The 14,772-nt window shown below is 36.2% G+C and overlaps 1 protein-coding gene across 1 annotated transcript; it reads left to right on the forward strand.

Moving 5' to 3' along the window:
• The first annotated feature begins 11,050 nt into the window (after positions 1–11,050).
• LOC141666253 (uncharacterized) lies at positions 11,051–14,499 on the forward strand. The gene is made up of 4 exons (XM_074472247.1): positions 11,051–13,014; positions 13,103–13,498; positions 13,609–13,714; positions 13,861–14,499. Exons 1-4 carry the CDS (start codon positions 11,051–11,053, stop codon positions 14,497–14,499), a joined length of 3,105 nt encoding a protein of 1,034 aa, XP_074328348.1.
• Positions 14,500–14,772: the final 273 nt, after the last annotated feature.

Genomic DNA, 14,772 nt, shown 5'->3' on the forward strand with positions numbered 1-14,772 from the left:
AACAATGCGTTCTGTTAACAAGAAAATAAATTAAAAGAAAATAAATTAACCAAAATGGAGTTAACTAGTTTTCAGTAAAGGATAAATTATAATTATTTCGTATAATTGTAATCAGTATGATTAAAGACCAATTAACTATACCTATTTAAATTATACAAGCTTGCTAAATCAAACATGAAAAAAACAATACAAAATATTGACAGGGGTCCTATTTATACTGATTCGTCCACTTTACAGATTTATGTCGTCCTAATTTTACTGATTCACCTACTTTAATGTAATTTAACCAAAATTAAAACTTATAATTTTATCGCATACAACAGCCAAATCTTCATCGACCTCTTCGACCTCTTGTCCGTTTTTCCGCTTACGAGCCTTTTGCCAAAAAATCGCTCTATCCGGTTCTTCTCCCGGATTCAACCTTCCTTTTTTATCTGTTAGAAATAAAATAAAATACAGTAATACAAATAACTCTAGGGTTAAAAAATGTAGGACTCTAATTTATTATGGACTGACCTATTATAAATTAAATACAGTTATACAATTAAATGAACTTTTCTTACCTCATCTTCTTTTAAACCGATGTAGCCCTGTCTTGACAACCGGTGATGATATTTTCTCTTAGATACTCTTTCACTTTGTGTTTCTTGAATTTCCTAAAAACCTGTCACAAGATTACAAAAATTACAACAGACGATGCAAAAAAATCACCAAAATCATATATTACAAAATTAAAACATACATTCCACTTAGAATCAGTCCTCTGTCTCACAAACCTTTTCCAGGTTGCCTTACTAACATAACCATAGCCTCTTGGCGGCTTACTCAGCTTCTTCTTCTCTGCAATAAATGGTAGCACATACTTTCTCGTCAAATCAGTCTTAAATTATCGCCATTTAGTGCCTGCTGACTTTAGGACCATGTTTTCAATTTGTGGTTTAACTTTGAAGGTAGCCTGAAAAAACACAAGTTCACAAAATCATAACAGGAAAAACTAATATTCAAGACCCACATTTGATAATATTTTTTTACAATTGATCTAGTACTTGAAGATCTAACCAAAGCTTTGATTTTAATTCACGGTCTACATTTGGCCACGTAGGAATGTCGATTGGAATCATAGTCCTGGCCAACATACCAATGTAAGACTGCAAACGGGCTCTAGTTTGCCCATTAGGAATCCCCCATTCATTAGCAGTGACTTTAACTTTCTTCCCGCGAGCTTTCTTGACAATCACTTTGTACATTGCGCATACGCCTCGCTTACCCCCAGACTTCCTTGTAGCAGTATTAGTTGTAGTATTTTTCTGTTCTGAGTTAGTCGGTTGAGATTCTGATGCATGCCCTTTATTCTTTTCATCATTGTTCGGAACATCATCCAGCCGCTTGGGGTTTCCACCGCTAAGATTCTGTGATGCAGTATTTTCTGATTGCTTTCGCATTTGCTTTTTTGGTGCCATTCTTTCCTCTTCCTCTAATCTGAAAAATTAACTAATATTTAACAGATTAGAACAATTACACAGTTCATGGTATAATGTCTAACATATATGCAGAAAATTAAACAAAATTCTCATTTAATTGTCAATAAAAATTACAGATAGACTTCTATAACTATATTGAAAGATTACAAGAAATAGAGATCACAAGATACATTACTAATAACAAGAAAAATTATAAATAACAAGAAAAATTACAAATAAGGAGAATATATAGCTAGACTCCTATAACTTTTTGACCCATATACCCTCAACATTTTCTCTTCTAATTACAAACACTTGCATCATCAATATTAGTAGGGTCACATGTAGGGATATTAGAACAGAATGGGGGAGGGTTCCAGGAGGTGTCTTCGGGAGCATCTTCATTTTAAACATCATGATATTCTCGAGTTGTCGCCGATAACACAACAGACCAATTAGCATCAACTGGATCCTCAATATAAAATACATGGTTGACTTGGTCAACAGAGACATATTTGTCCTTTTTATGACCTGGTCGATTGAAGTTGACAAAGGTGAAACCAAGATCATCGGACTTGACACCTTTGTCACTTGCTGCCCATGTACATAAAAACAGAGGGGCCTTGAATGTGTGATAGTCTAATTCCTATATTTCTCTGATCACCCCATAAAATTTTAAATCACTCTCTATACGATTCATGTCCTTAGCACTAGCACTACAAGAAAAACATGATCCTACAACCGTTTTTCACCGTTGTTTGATGTCAAAATTTTGGGTCGTCTATTGAGGAGCCGTGTGATTTCGATCAGACAACAGTGCATCGAACCATTACTAGAAGCTACAGACACAACAGGTTCATAACTGTTACCGAAACTGTCATTCAACAACAGGTTGTATAAAAGACTGTATTGTTGGAACAGTTTACCTGCAACGGTTTTCCTCAAGAAGACAACGGTGTATTACTGTCAACTAAGAGTGCAAAATTTCTATATATTATTTGTCAAACAACGGGTAGTTTGTTGATTGTTGTTTGAAAGGCTAACCACAATAGGTTTAGGACAATACAGTTATGTTATGATGTCTTAGACAACACCTTAAGCCAGAGTATTGTAAGGAAGTCTTTCAAACATCGGTTTGTGAAATGTATTTCCAATAATGAGTTGTGGTTAATGGCCATTTTAAAGCTCTTTAGACCACATTTTTTGTTTAACTCCTATTGTAGTGCACCCCTTGAGACAACAGCGTCGTATATAATGTTGTTTGAAAGGCTAACCACAACAGTTTTAGGTCAATACTGTTATTTTATGCTGTCTTATACAACAGTTTTAGGTAAATATTGTAAGGAGCTATTTCAAACAATGGTTTGTGATAGTATTTTAATACTAAGTTATGTTAACTTCCATCTTAATGCTCTTTAGACCACATTTTTTGTTTAAAGCATATTGTAGTGTTATCCTTGAGATAACACCATCGTATATTTTGTCGTTATGTGAACATGATAGACACAATATTACCATGTTTTAAAGTGTTGTGAATAGAGCTTTAGTCAACTGTTAAAACAATGTTACAGTGTTGTTCCAATTAGTTTGGTACAATGGCTGTTTTTGATTGAGAACACAATCATCTGTTGTATATAAAATTTTGCATATAAAATCCTGATTTCATCCAAACCACCTGTTTTCTAAAAACTAAATCCCAAAAATGAATCCACCAAAAATGAATCCACCAAACGAACAAACCGAGAACTAACTACCAATCACAAAAAAATCAAAATCCACCAAACCAACAAACCTAGAACTAGCTAGAACAAGAACAAGCCAATATATATAAATTCACCAAACCAACAAACTTAGAACTAGCTAGAACAAGAACAAGCCAATATATATAAATCCACCAAACACATATCAATCCAACAATCCTAGAACAAGCCAATATATATATATATCCACCAAACATCTAATATAAATCCACCAAACACAACCAATCCAACAATCCTACAACAGTAGAACAAGAACCGGGCAATATATATAGATTGAGCACAATATATATAGATTGACCATGCAATCTACTAATAGATTGAGACAAATCTATCAATCTACCGACAATTCTGTTTGGATTGGACCAAAAAGTGCATCACCATGACCAACTGCATAATTTAAAGTTCAAATCCGACTACTAGTTCAAACAAAAGACCACAAATTTGGAACCTAGATTGCATGGCGTTTCATGAAATATTTTGCAAAATCACAGCGGATCTCGTTAATGTCATCACCAGTGTAAACCAAGTTTGATCTGCGCATCCACTGAAAAATAACCCAAAATTTTACATAAGTCATACAATTAAGTACTGTACGAGTAAGAGTATAAGTCAATGGGAAAACCCAAAGTGAAAATCTCACCTTAGCAGCAAACTCAAGTTCTTTGTCCTGAACAATCTCCTTCATATAGCGCATCACAAACAGGCCACAATCCTTGGTTCCTGACTGCACTGGAACTCCCTGGATTAATTAAAAATGCATTACAAAAGCTGTGAATTGGAGAGAAAGAAGCTCTTGTATGTATATTGCAGAGAGATAACTATACAAAACAGATTTGGTGAATGTAAAAAATAAGTCTCTAAACTATGAGTGCAGTAGTGTTTATATACAAGCATTAATCTAACTAACTTCTATCCTTAACAACTAACTGAGATGTAACAAATAATTATTTAATTACAATATCAACTAACTGAGATGTAAGAAATAATTATTTAATTACAATATCCTTAATAGCATAGAAAAAATATGATGAGAATTGATTATTACCGCCATGTTCTCCCACAAAATTTTCTTCTTGACAACCTTGTTGAGATCCTCTTTGTAAATTTTAATGGCACTACAACCAAAATAATACCAGCAAAACCATTAAGCAACTGAAAAATGCGTGGTCTATCAAAGTTCAAGACTCCATACAGATATTTTAGAAGCTGAATCTTACTTGTCGACAACATCCAGCCATTCCACATTAGCGATTCGACGTTTTAGAGGGTCCATGTGGTAGACAACCTCTGCCTCAGGATTTGCAACAGTTAAATTCCAATGGTTCCTACACAAACATGAATGAATTGAAGCCTTGTCATAAAAATTGAAACTTAGAAGCTCCAAAAAAAATCAATTTAAAAAGGCATGTGATCCTGTTTAGCTAAAACATTATATGAGAATGTCTAACTAGCTAGCTCTTGGATTAAAACTTACACGTCATTGTAAGGCATAAGAAAGTATTGCCCTTTCTTAGCATTCTTAAATCGTGCAGCGAGTGCACGCGACCTCTGCCCTGCATTACCACAGCCAATGGCACCAATTGTGGTGGGATCTACGAACTTGATCATGTTGGTCATCTTATTTTTTTGATGTATTCGTTTATGGAGCTACATATAAAAATATGAGAGATTAAAAAAAAATCGTTTCTGGAGCCACAGAGTAACTATGAGATATTAAAAAAAAAATTGTGGAGAAACTTACTGAATAAAAAGGACGATCACAGACCCCGACATTTCACCTCCAGAGCACACCGAATATATATCTGATAAGTAAATGGCCATCTTTTTTGTAGAGCCAAAGGCTTCTTGGGATAGTTGAAAAGAAACCGTTCGTTCATCAGCTAAGGCACCCTTTGCCCATGTCCACAAACGATTTAATGCAGATGGGTAATTTGCACCCATCTCAACAACAAGCTCTGGTTCAACATCAGCGACTAATTTATAAGTCTTCTTTTTTCCCTTTTTCTTGGCTTTCTGCAGAAAATACACATGAAAATAGTAAGAAAGAAAATACTAAATAAAAACATTCTAGCTATATAGTGCTATTCTAAATATTTTTACCTTCGGAGCTGACAAAACATTGGAAGTGCTATTGTTCCTCATTGTTATCAAGTTTCTTGGCCATGCAATAAAAGTTCCCATGGCTTGTTCCACGGTCAAAATCTCGTCACCGATGGGATATGGAATCTTAGCATCTCCTTGAATGACTTGAGTGATTGACACTCTTGCATTCTCTTCCCCAAGTCTGACTCCATGGATTGTCTCCTCTCCTTCAACAACAACAACAACTTCATCAATCTTCGCACAAGCTACAATGTTGCTGAGCGATCCAAGAGCCAATTTACAAACAGAATTATCCGGAGCATTCACTTTAACTTCTTCACATCTGTCTTCCTCAAAAACAATTCTACAACTTTCATCCTTGCCATCCAACCTCTGAGCATCCTCAGGATCCACCCCTAAATCAACAAACAAACTTTCAATCTTTTGAATTTTCAGACCACCTCCCTCCTGTTGAACAGGAAATAAATTCTTTGCAGTTGTAGGTGTAGCAGGATGGTTTACAGCTGCATCAACATCAACCCCGCCGTTAGAGTGACAGCTTGCTTGTTGGGAAGGATGCGTTGGAGTACATTCTTGTTGTACGGGCCTTTTCAAGATCTCTGCCCTCAGCTTTTCCATTTCAGCAGCCCAAAAATCATCTCTCGCTTTAATTATTTTTGGAGTCTCCTCTGCCAAGTACCTCTGAACTCTTTCCTGTATCTTTTCATCCATTGTTCTAGCTTTTTTTTGCCTTGGAAGATCAAAATAAACCGACTGCTTTACATGAACACCTTGTCCACGGACCCGTCCACCATGCTCAGGCTTACCGAGCGCGAGTGTTAAAACATCATCAACACCTTCAGCTATTAGTTTCCCTTCCTTAACCTCCTTTTTCAATTTTTCCTAAAATATTAAGTGTACCATATTATCACAGTCTGAGCTATTTCCATGTAAAAGACTAACATAATTAAGTACCATATACTTTCAATTAATTAAGACAAAAATTAATATATAACTTACAATTTCCATTGCTTTATCTTCAACAATTTTTCCTAAAAATTTACCATCTTTGTCCTTCCTTGCTAGGACCCAGGTTGACGACCGATCAACTTCCTCTTCATCTGGATGAGATTGATACTGCATTCACATGTATATGATCAGGAAAGTATAATAGTATAGATATGTTAGACAAATTAGTTTGTATTAGAATAATAACTATGTCATTTCACTATTACGCACCCATTCATTCTCGAGGTTAGCATAACCTTTTCGAGACATCCGATGTGGATATACACTCAGCATCCTTCTTTGTATAGCATCATTATGACATTTCTGCATAAGAAGCACGAATGTGGTTATGAAATCAATATTAATTAAATACCAAAAACTAGAAACAACAAGTATGTTTTAATGCTAACTAGAAATAAGTATGTCATAATGCTAACTGGAAACATACCAAAAACTCAGGTGACGTGCGATCAGCAACAAATATATCCCAATGCGATTTTTCTATGAAAGAGAAATCTGCAGGAGGATAGGCCAACACTTCAGGTTGATCTCGATAAGGGAGAATGTAATTTGTGGTCAGTCGACTTTTGAACTCCCTCCATTTCTGACCAGCGGAACGTAAAACCAACTTTTTCGCAGACGGAGGTAAAATGAAACCCAGCTACATACATAAGAAATTAAAAAGATATCAGATACATAAGTAATGAACATATAATGAAAGATACATAATTATTTGAGTTTGTTTTACCAGAACACACTCCCAAAGCTTGTTCTTTGTCTCATCGGGAACACATTTCCAACTATCATGCCAGATTGGTGCTTTGGTTCTTGCCAAAACCCCAATATAGGATTGCATTTCTGCCGCTTCAGGACCATACGGCTCTCCCTTTCCATTAAAAGACACATTAAGTTTATTCCCCTGGATCTTTCGTCTCACAATTCTATGCATCGTTACACAACCTCGCTTGAGTAGTTTTAGTCCTTCATTGTTGTTCGGGGTGGTAACAGGTTTCACTTTTTTCTTCTTATTTTTGGAAATTTTTTTCTGTAAGATTTCAGATATAGGCTTCTTCTTCACAGACTTTGGGGAAGAAGTGGATGGGGTGGGGGTCATAGCAGGGGTCTGGTTGTTTAAGGACCTGGTCTTTCGTAAAGCCCTGATCACATTCATGGTAGTTGGGTGGGATGAAGACCTGGACCTTTTAAGCTCTTTCTTCTTTGGCCCTGTTCTCGGTGACTTTCTTGTGTTCAATTCTGTCTTCTTTGACTCACTTTTCTTTTTCGGAGTGGCCATTATCTATACACCAAACAAAAACTAAAGTTTAAAACACATGTATCAAATGTATATGGAAGAAAAACCAAATTTCAGAGTCACATAATATAGAACATGTAAAATGAGCTGTCATATATCTAAAAGGACTTCGCATATATGCACGAAACATATATACTCAAACAGAGGCAATGTGTTTATGTGTTCCGTGAATCAAACAGAGGCAATGTGGATCAAAATCCACAAAATCTTAAGTGAAACATTAAAATCAAGCATAGTGAAACACTAAAATCAGGGATGCTGAGTGTATATGCAGAGTGTATTTAGAGGAACACTAAAATCTAGAGTGAAACATAGAATACATAAAATCAGGGACTCAAAATCAAGAGTGAGTGACAAAATGCATGCAAAGGACGCATATAATCGGAATGAAGATACCCAAAATATCATATACTCTACAACCCCTAAATACATAAGATGAAAAAACCCCAAATACAAAAGATAAAATCAGGGACGCTAGGGTTCTAGGGTTTAAGCCCATACCAGTGATTAAACGGTTGAGTAATCGCCCTTGTCGCGTGTGATGCTAGGTTGAGTAATCGCCGTTGTCGCCTGTGATCGCCGTTGTCGCGTGTGATAAAATGAAAATGAAAAATGAAATTGTGAATGTAAACTGGTAAAGTAAACACCGCGAAGCCAAGGTGGGAGACAATTTTTGATTGGGGGGAAATGAAAAATCAAATGAACGGTGCTGATTTGAGATAGTACCTCAATCTAACGGTATGTAATGTCTTTTAATATATTTTAATTTTTAAAAATTAAATTATCTTGTCTGAAAAACTGTTGTTAGACATACTTTGTTACAATTGTTTAGTTAATAATTTCGATTAGAAGATTTTTATTCGGTTCAGTGTTTCGTTAAAAAGATGACTTTATTTTAAACATCTTATATTTTCCTATAAAATCTGTACATGACTACACTAAGTCGATATTAACATCCGTACGGTTGGATCTTTGACAAATCCATTTCAGAAATTAATTAAGTCAACTGGGTAGTAGTACCCGTGTCAGGGACTACAGCTTTTACCGGATTTCTGTTAAAAAGACGAACAAGAAGAGTTGATTATTTTCCGATAAAATTTGTACATGACTACAATAAGTCGATATTAACATCCGTACGGTTGGATCGTTGACAAATCCATTTCAGAAATTAATTAAGTCAACTGGGTAGTAGTACCCGTGTCAGGGACTACAGCTTTTACCGGATTTCTGTTAAAAAGACGAACAAGAAGAGTTGATTATTTTCCGATAAAATCTGTACATGACTACACTAAGTCGATATTAACATCCGTACGGTTGGATCGTTGACAAATCCATTTTATAAATTAATTAAGTCAACTGGGTAGTAGTACCCGTGTCAGGGACTACAGCTTTTACCGGATTTCTGTTAAAAAGATGAACAAGAAGAGTTGATTATTTTCCGATAAAATCTGTACATGACTACACTAAGTCGATATTAACATCCGTACGGTTGGATCGTTGACAAATCCATTTCAGAAATTAATTAAGTCAACTGGGTAGTAGTACCCGTGTCAGGGACTACAGCTTTTACCGGATTTCTGTTAAAAAGACGAACAAGAAGAGTTGATTATTTTCCGATAAAATTTGTACATGACTACAATAAGTCGATATTAACATCCGTACGGTTGGATCGTTGACAAATCCATTTCAGAAATTAATTAAGTCAACTGGGTAGTAGTACCCGTGTCAGGGACTACAGCTTTTACCGGATTTCTGTTAAAAAGACGAACAAGAAGAGTTGATTATTTTCCGATAAAATCTGTACATGACTACACTAAGTCGATATTAACATCCGTACGGTTGGATCGTTGACAAATCCATTTTATAAATTAATTAAGTCAACTGGGTAGTAGTACCCGTGTCAGGGACTACAGCTTTTACCGGATTTCTGTTAAAAAGATGAACAAGAAGAGTTGATTATTTTCCGATAAAATCTGTACATGACTACACTAAGTCGATATTAACATCCGTACGGTTGGATCGTTGACAAATCCATTTCAGAAATTAATTAAGTCAACTGGGTAGTAGTACCCGTGTCAGGGACTACAGCTTTTACCGGATTTCTGTTAAAAAGACGAACAAGAAGAGTTGATTATTTTCCGATAAAATTTGTACATGACTACAATAAGTCGATATTAACATCCGTACGGTTGGATCGTTGACAAATCCATTTCAGAAATTAATTAAGTCAACTGGGTAGTAGTACCCGTGTCAGGGACTACAGCTTTTACCGGATTTCTGTTAAAAAGACGAACAAGAAGAGTTGATTATTTTCCGATAAAATCTGTACATGACTACACTAAGTCGATATTAACATCCGTACGGTTGGATCGTTGACAAATCCATTTTATAAATTAATTAAGTCAACTGGGTAGTAGTACCCGTGTCAGGGACTACAGCTTTTACCGGATTTCTGTTAAAAAGATGAACAAGAAGAGTTGATTATTTTCCGATAAAATCTGTACATGACTACACTAAGTCGATATTAACATCCGTACGGTTGGATCGTTGACAAATCCATTTCAGAAATTAATTAAGTCAACTGGGTAGTAGTACCCGTGTCAGGGACTACAGCTTTTACCGGATTTCTGTTAAAAAGACGAACAAGAAGAGTTGATTATTTTCCGATAAAATCTGTACATGACTACACTAAGTCGATATTAACATCCGTACGGTTGGATCGTTGACAAATCCATTTCAGAAATTAATTAAGTCAACTGGGTAGTAGTACCCGTGTCAGGGACTACAGCTTTTACCGGATTTCTGTTAAAAAGACGAACAAGAAGAGTTGATTATTTTCCGATAAAATTTGTACATGACTACAATAAGTCGATATTAACATCGATAAATTTTGTAAATGACTATCCATAAGTGGATTTTTATTTGGACATAATTTAAGGATTATTTAAAATTTTAACAACCCAATCATTGAGCTTTGTTATGTCTGAATGAGAACATAATAATTGAAGTCAAAATTAGGTCATTCATTACTCCTCATCTTATCCCCTCCTGTACTCTCCATCGTGATTCGTGGCGGCTCCATTTTAGGTAAATCCGTAACCTAAATTATCTTTTTAGTGTTTTAGGGTTCCTCCATTGTTTCAGTGGTTTAAGCTCTAACACAAGCTCACCTTTGCAATTAATTGTTTGAAGTGATGCACATTGGGAATTTGGGTTTGTGATAAGCTTAATTAGTTACTAATTGCTAATAGATTATGTAGTTGTTGCTGATTGTTTTGGTTTGGTAGTTAGTCATAAGCTTAATAGTTTTGGTTATTTGGGAATTTGGGTTTGTAATTGTTTTGGTAGTTAGTCATAAGCTTAATAGTATATGCTCTGTTTTTGACCATTATGTCACTTTCTTTTTGCAGCTTGTTTTATATCAAAATATGGATAGGTCATGGTTAAAAGCTGATAGAAGAACAAGAGAGTTTGAGAATGGAGTGGACGATTTACTTATGTTTGCCTTTGAGAATGGATATAACGAAGACAAAATAAGTTGTCCATGCTTAAAGTGCGCACATAGCAAATCTTGGAAAGCTCGGATTGTTAAAAACCATCTGTTTCAAAATGGTATTGATGAAACGTATACTCGCTGGATATGGCACGGGGAGCCAAATATTGTAGAAAGTCCTGTATTGGATGAAAGTGACAACTCGGTATCTTCTAATTACCAATTCTGCACAAGAATGGGTGAAGCTGACGATGATGATGTTCTTTCTTCAGATTCTTCAGATTTCATCAACCATGTGAAAGGTGAGCATGAACCTCTTTATCCTGGTTGTGAGAATTACACTAAGATGAAAGCTTTGGTTAAGTTATTCAACTTGAAAGTGAAGCATGGTATGTCGGATTCATGTTTTTCTGATGTTCTATTATTGATTGGGTCTTTGCTACCAGAAGGCAACAATGTCCCTTCTTCTTTCAATGAAGCGAAGAAAACCTTATGTGCATTAGGAATGGGTTATGATAAGATACACGCATGCCCGAATAATTGTCTACTATATCGTGGGCCACAAGATGAAGATGAGACTACTTGTCGCATATGTAAGGCCTCTAGATGGAAACTGAATAAGAAAGGAGAAGAACAAGAAGGAGTCCCTGCTAAGGTCTTATGGTATTTCCCCTTGATACCAAGAATAAGAAATTTGTTCAATACACCAGCGATTGCGAAGGACATGACTTGGCATGAGACCGAACGACAACAAGATGGTAAAATGAGGCATCCAGCAGACTCGCAAACATGGAAGGATGTCGATCAAAAGTGGCCTGATTTTGCATCGGAGAGTAGAAACCTCCGGTTAGCTTTATCCGCCGACGGTTTCAATCCTTTTCGTGGAAACCGTACTGATCACTCAAGTTGGCCAGTTTTGCTATCGGTTTACAACCTTCCACCTTGGCTCTGTATGAAAAGAAGGTACATTATGCTTTGCTTGTTAATATCAGGACCGACCGAGCCTGGAAATGATATAGATGTGTTCCTTCAACCACTTATTGAAGATCTGCAGGAGTTGTGGCGCGGGAAACAAGTGTACGACGCATATAGACAAGAGTCTTTCGTACTTAGGGGCATATTATTATGGACAATAAGTGACTATCCGGCCTTGGGGAACTTGTCGGGACATGTAGTTAAAGGATATAATGCTTGTATTCTTTGTGTTGATAAAACAGAGGCTACTAGGCTGGTTCACTATCGGAAGACGGTAGTTATGAGGCATAGGAGGTGGTTGCCTCGTCATCATCCGTATAGAAATCAAAAGGCAGCTTTTGATAATAGCGTTGAGACAGGTGCTGGTCCTATTCCATTAACTGGTGAGCAGGTTTTTGAAAGAGTACAACATCTAAGGGACCATGTCTTTGGTAAGACACAACGCCAACATAAACGGAAGAAAGGTGATGCTAGACCAGTTTGGAAGAAGTTATCTATCTTCTTTCAACTTGAGTATTGGAAATTTTTGCCAGTTAGGCATGTTCTCGATGTGATGCACATCGAGAAAAATATATGTGAGGCTTTACTTGGAACTTTGCTAAATATTCCCGGAAAGACAAAAGATAGGGAGTCAGTCCGTCTCGATATGGCAGAAATGGGAATAAGAATGGAGCTAAGGCCAAAAACTCCCGGAAAGAAAGAGAAGGTACCTTTGGCTGCATGGAACTTATCAAATGCTGAAAAGAAGGTAGTTTGCTCATCATTTCTTCAAATGAAGTTACCGGATGGATTTTGTTCAAATATCAAGAATCTTGTAAATATGGAAAAACTTCGGCTTGTTGGAATGAAATCTCATGATTGCCACACAATATTGCATCATTTGCTTCCAATTGCGATTCGGTCGGTACTGCACAAAAAAGTCAGGTGCACAATAATAAGGTTTTGCCTTTTCTTCAAGGCAATTTGCAGCAAAGTCATCGATGTAGATAAATTGAAAAATATGCAATCTCAGTTGGTGGAAACATTATGCCAGCTGGAAAAAACACTTTCCCCCTTCGTTCTTCGATGTCATGATCCATCTCTCAATTCATCTTGTGAGAGAGGTTAAGCTTTGCGGGCCAATCTTTCTACGTTGGATGTATCCTTTTGAGAGATATATGAAGGCGTTTAAAGTATATGTTCGAAATGCTGCTCATCCCGAAGGTTGTATTGCCGAGGCATATGTTGCCGAAGAGGCCGTTGAACGTTTGGTCAATTTTGAAGAAGCTACCATAGGTTTGCCAAAAAATGATAGGCATGAGCAAAATGCAATAAGCAAACCTTTATCTGGTGCGACAATGATCAAGCCAAGCAAAGAGGAATTGCATCTAGCACACTTATGTGTTCTGCAAAATAGCAATCACATGAGGCAATATTTTGAGTAAGTTACTAACATATGTGTGTGTGTGTGTGCATTTTGTTATTTTCTCATTATCTGCAATTCGGTAAATATATTGAAGCAATTGATTTTACTTGTAGTGAACATATGGCATCTTTAATGCTAAGATACCAGCAGCATGAAAATGACGAGGTGTGGCTAAAAACCAAGCAGAATGAACAATTCCCCGAATGGTTCAGGAAAAAGGTAAGTTTTATTTATGTGTTTATTACCTTGTTACGTAGTCCTGATTAAAAACAATACAGACAAGTAATATAAGAAGTCGAAGACATCCAATAAAAAATAAAAACACAGACCTAAAAAAATTGTTTAATTTTTTTTTTATTGTACAGATTGAGACGGAATTGCTCCATGACCATAATAGCATAGGTGATGATATAAGGTGGATGGCAGAAGGGCCTAACAAGAATGTTCCTACGTTTAGTGGTTATAAAATCAGCGGGGTTATTTATAGCACCAAGGAGCGTGATAATAATAGACAAGTACAGTGTAGTGGTGTTTGTGTTGTTGCAGATACATTAATGCCTTCCGAAAAATTTAAATCTGTTGAACATACTTCACATACCTATTATGGAGTTATAACAAGTATATGGGAGCTAGACTATAATAATTTTAGAGTCCCTATATTTCGTTGCAATTGGGTAGATATGAACAAAGGGGTTAAGGTTGATGAGTTGGGATATACATTGGTTAATTTAAATAAATTAGGATTTTCAAATGATCCTTTTGTTCTAGGGAAACATGTTAAGCAAGTTTGCTACATTGATGATACTCTTGAAAAATTTTGGTCTGTGGTGTTGAAAGTCCCGGAAAAGAACTTTTATGACCACTGTGATGATGAAAATGAAGGCTCTGTAGAAATAGAACTTGAGAATGAGCTGCAGTTGCCCGTGTTCCCGAATGTTGATGAACTGGACGATGAAAATACTAGCTATATGCGAGAGGAAGAAGAATGGATTCAACTTCCATAGTGGTAATATATATAATTATTTATAGATACTTGAGTCCATGTACCGCTCACTTTATTCTTTTTGTAGGTGAAGCTCCCATTATCCATGTGTACTGCTCGTGAACCCCTTGATGAGATTACTTTTGCCGTGATAAAATCATCATCTAGTTGACTGAGTTTTCAATTTGTGAATGCTGCTGGTTGATGCTCTTCTTATAATAGATGATGATTTTATCATAGCAAAAATAATCATTCGGCGGACATACAAGTATGGCTAGCTTCTACTGCAGAAACA

Source organism: Apium graveolens, chromosome 6 (genome assembly GCF_009905375.1).
Source record: "Apium graveolens cultivar Ventura chromosome 6, ASM990537v1, whole genome shotgun sequence".
NCBI classification, from domain to species: domain Eukaryota; kingdom Viridiplantae; phylum Streptophyta; class Magnoliopsida; order Apiales; family Apiaceae; genus Apium; species Apium graveolens.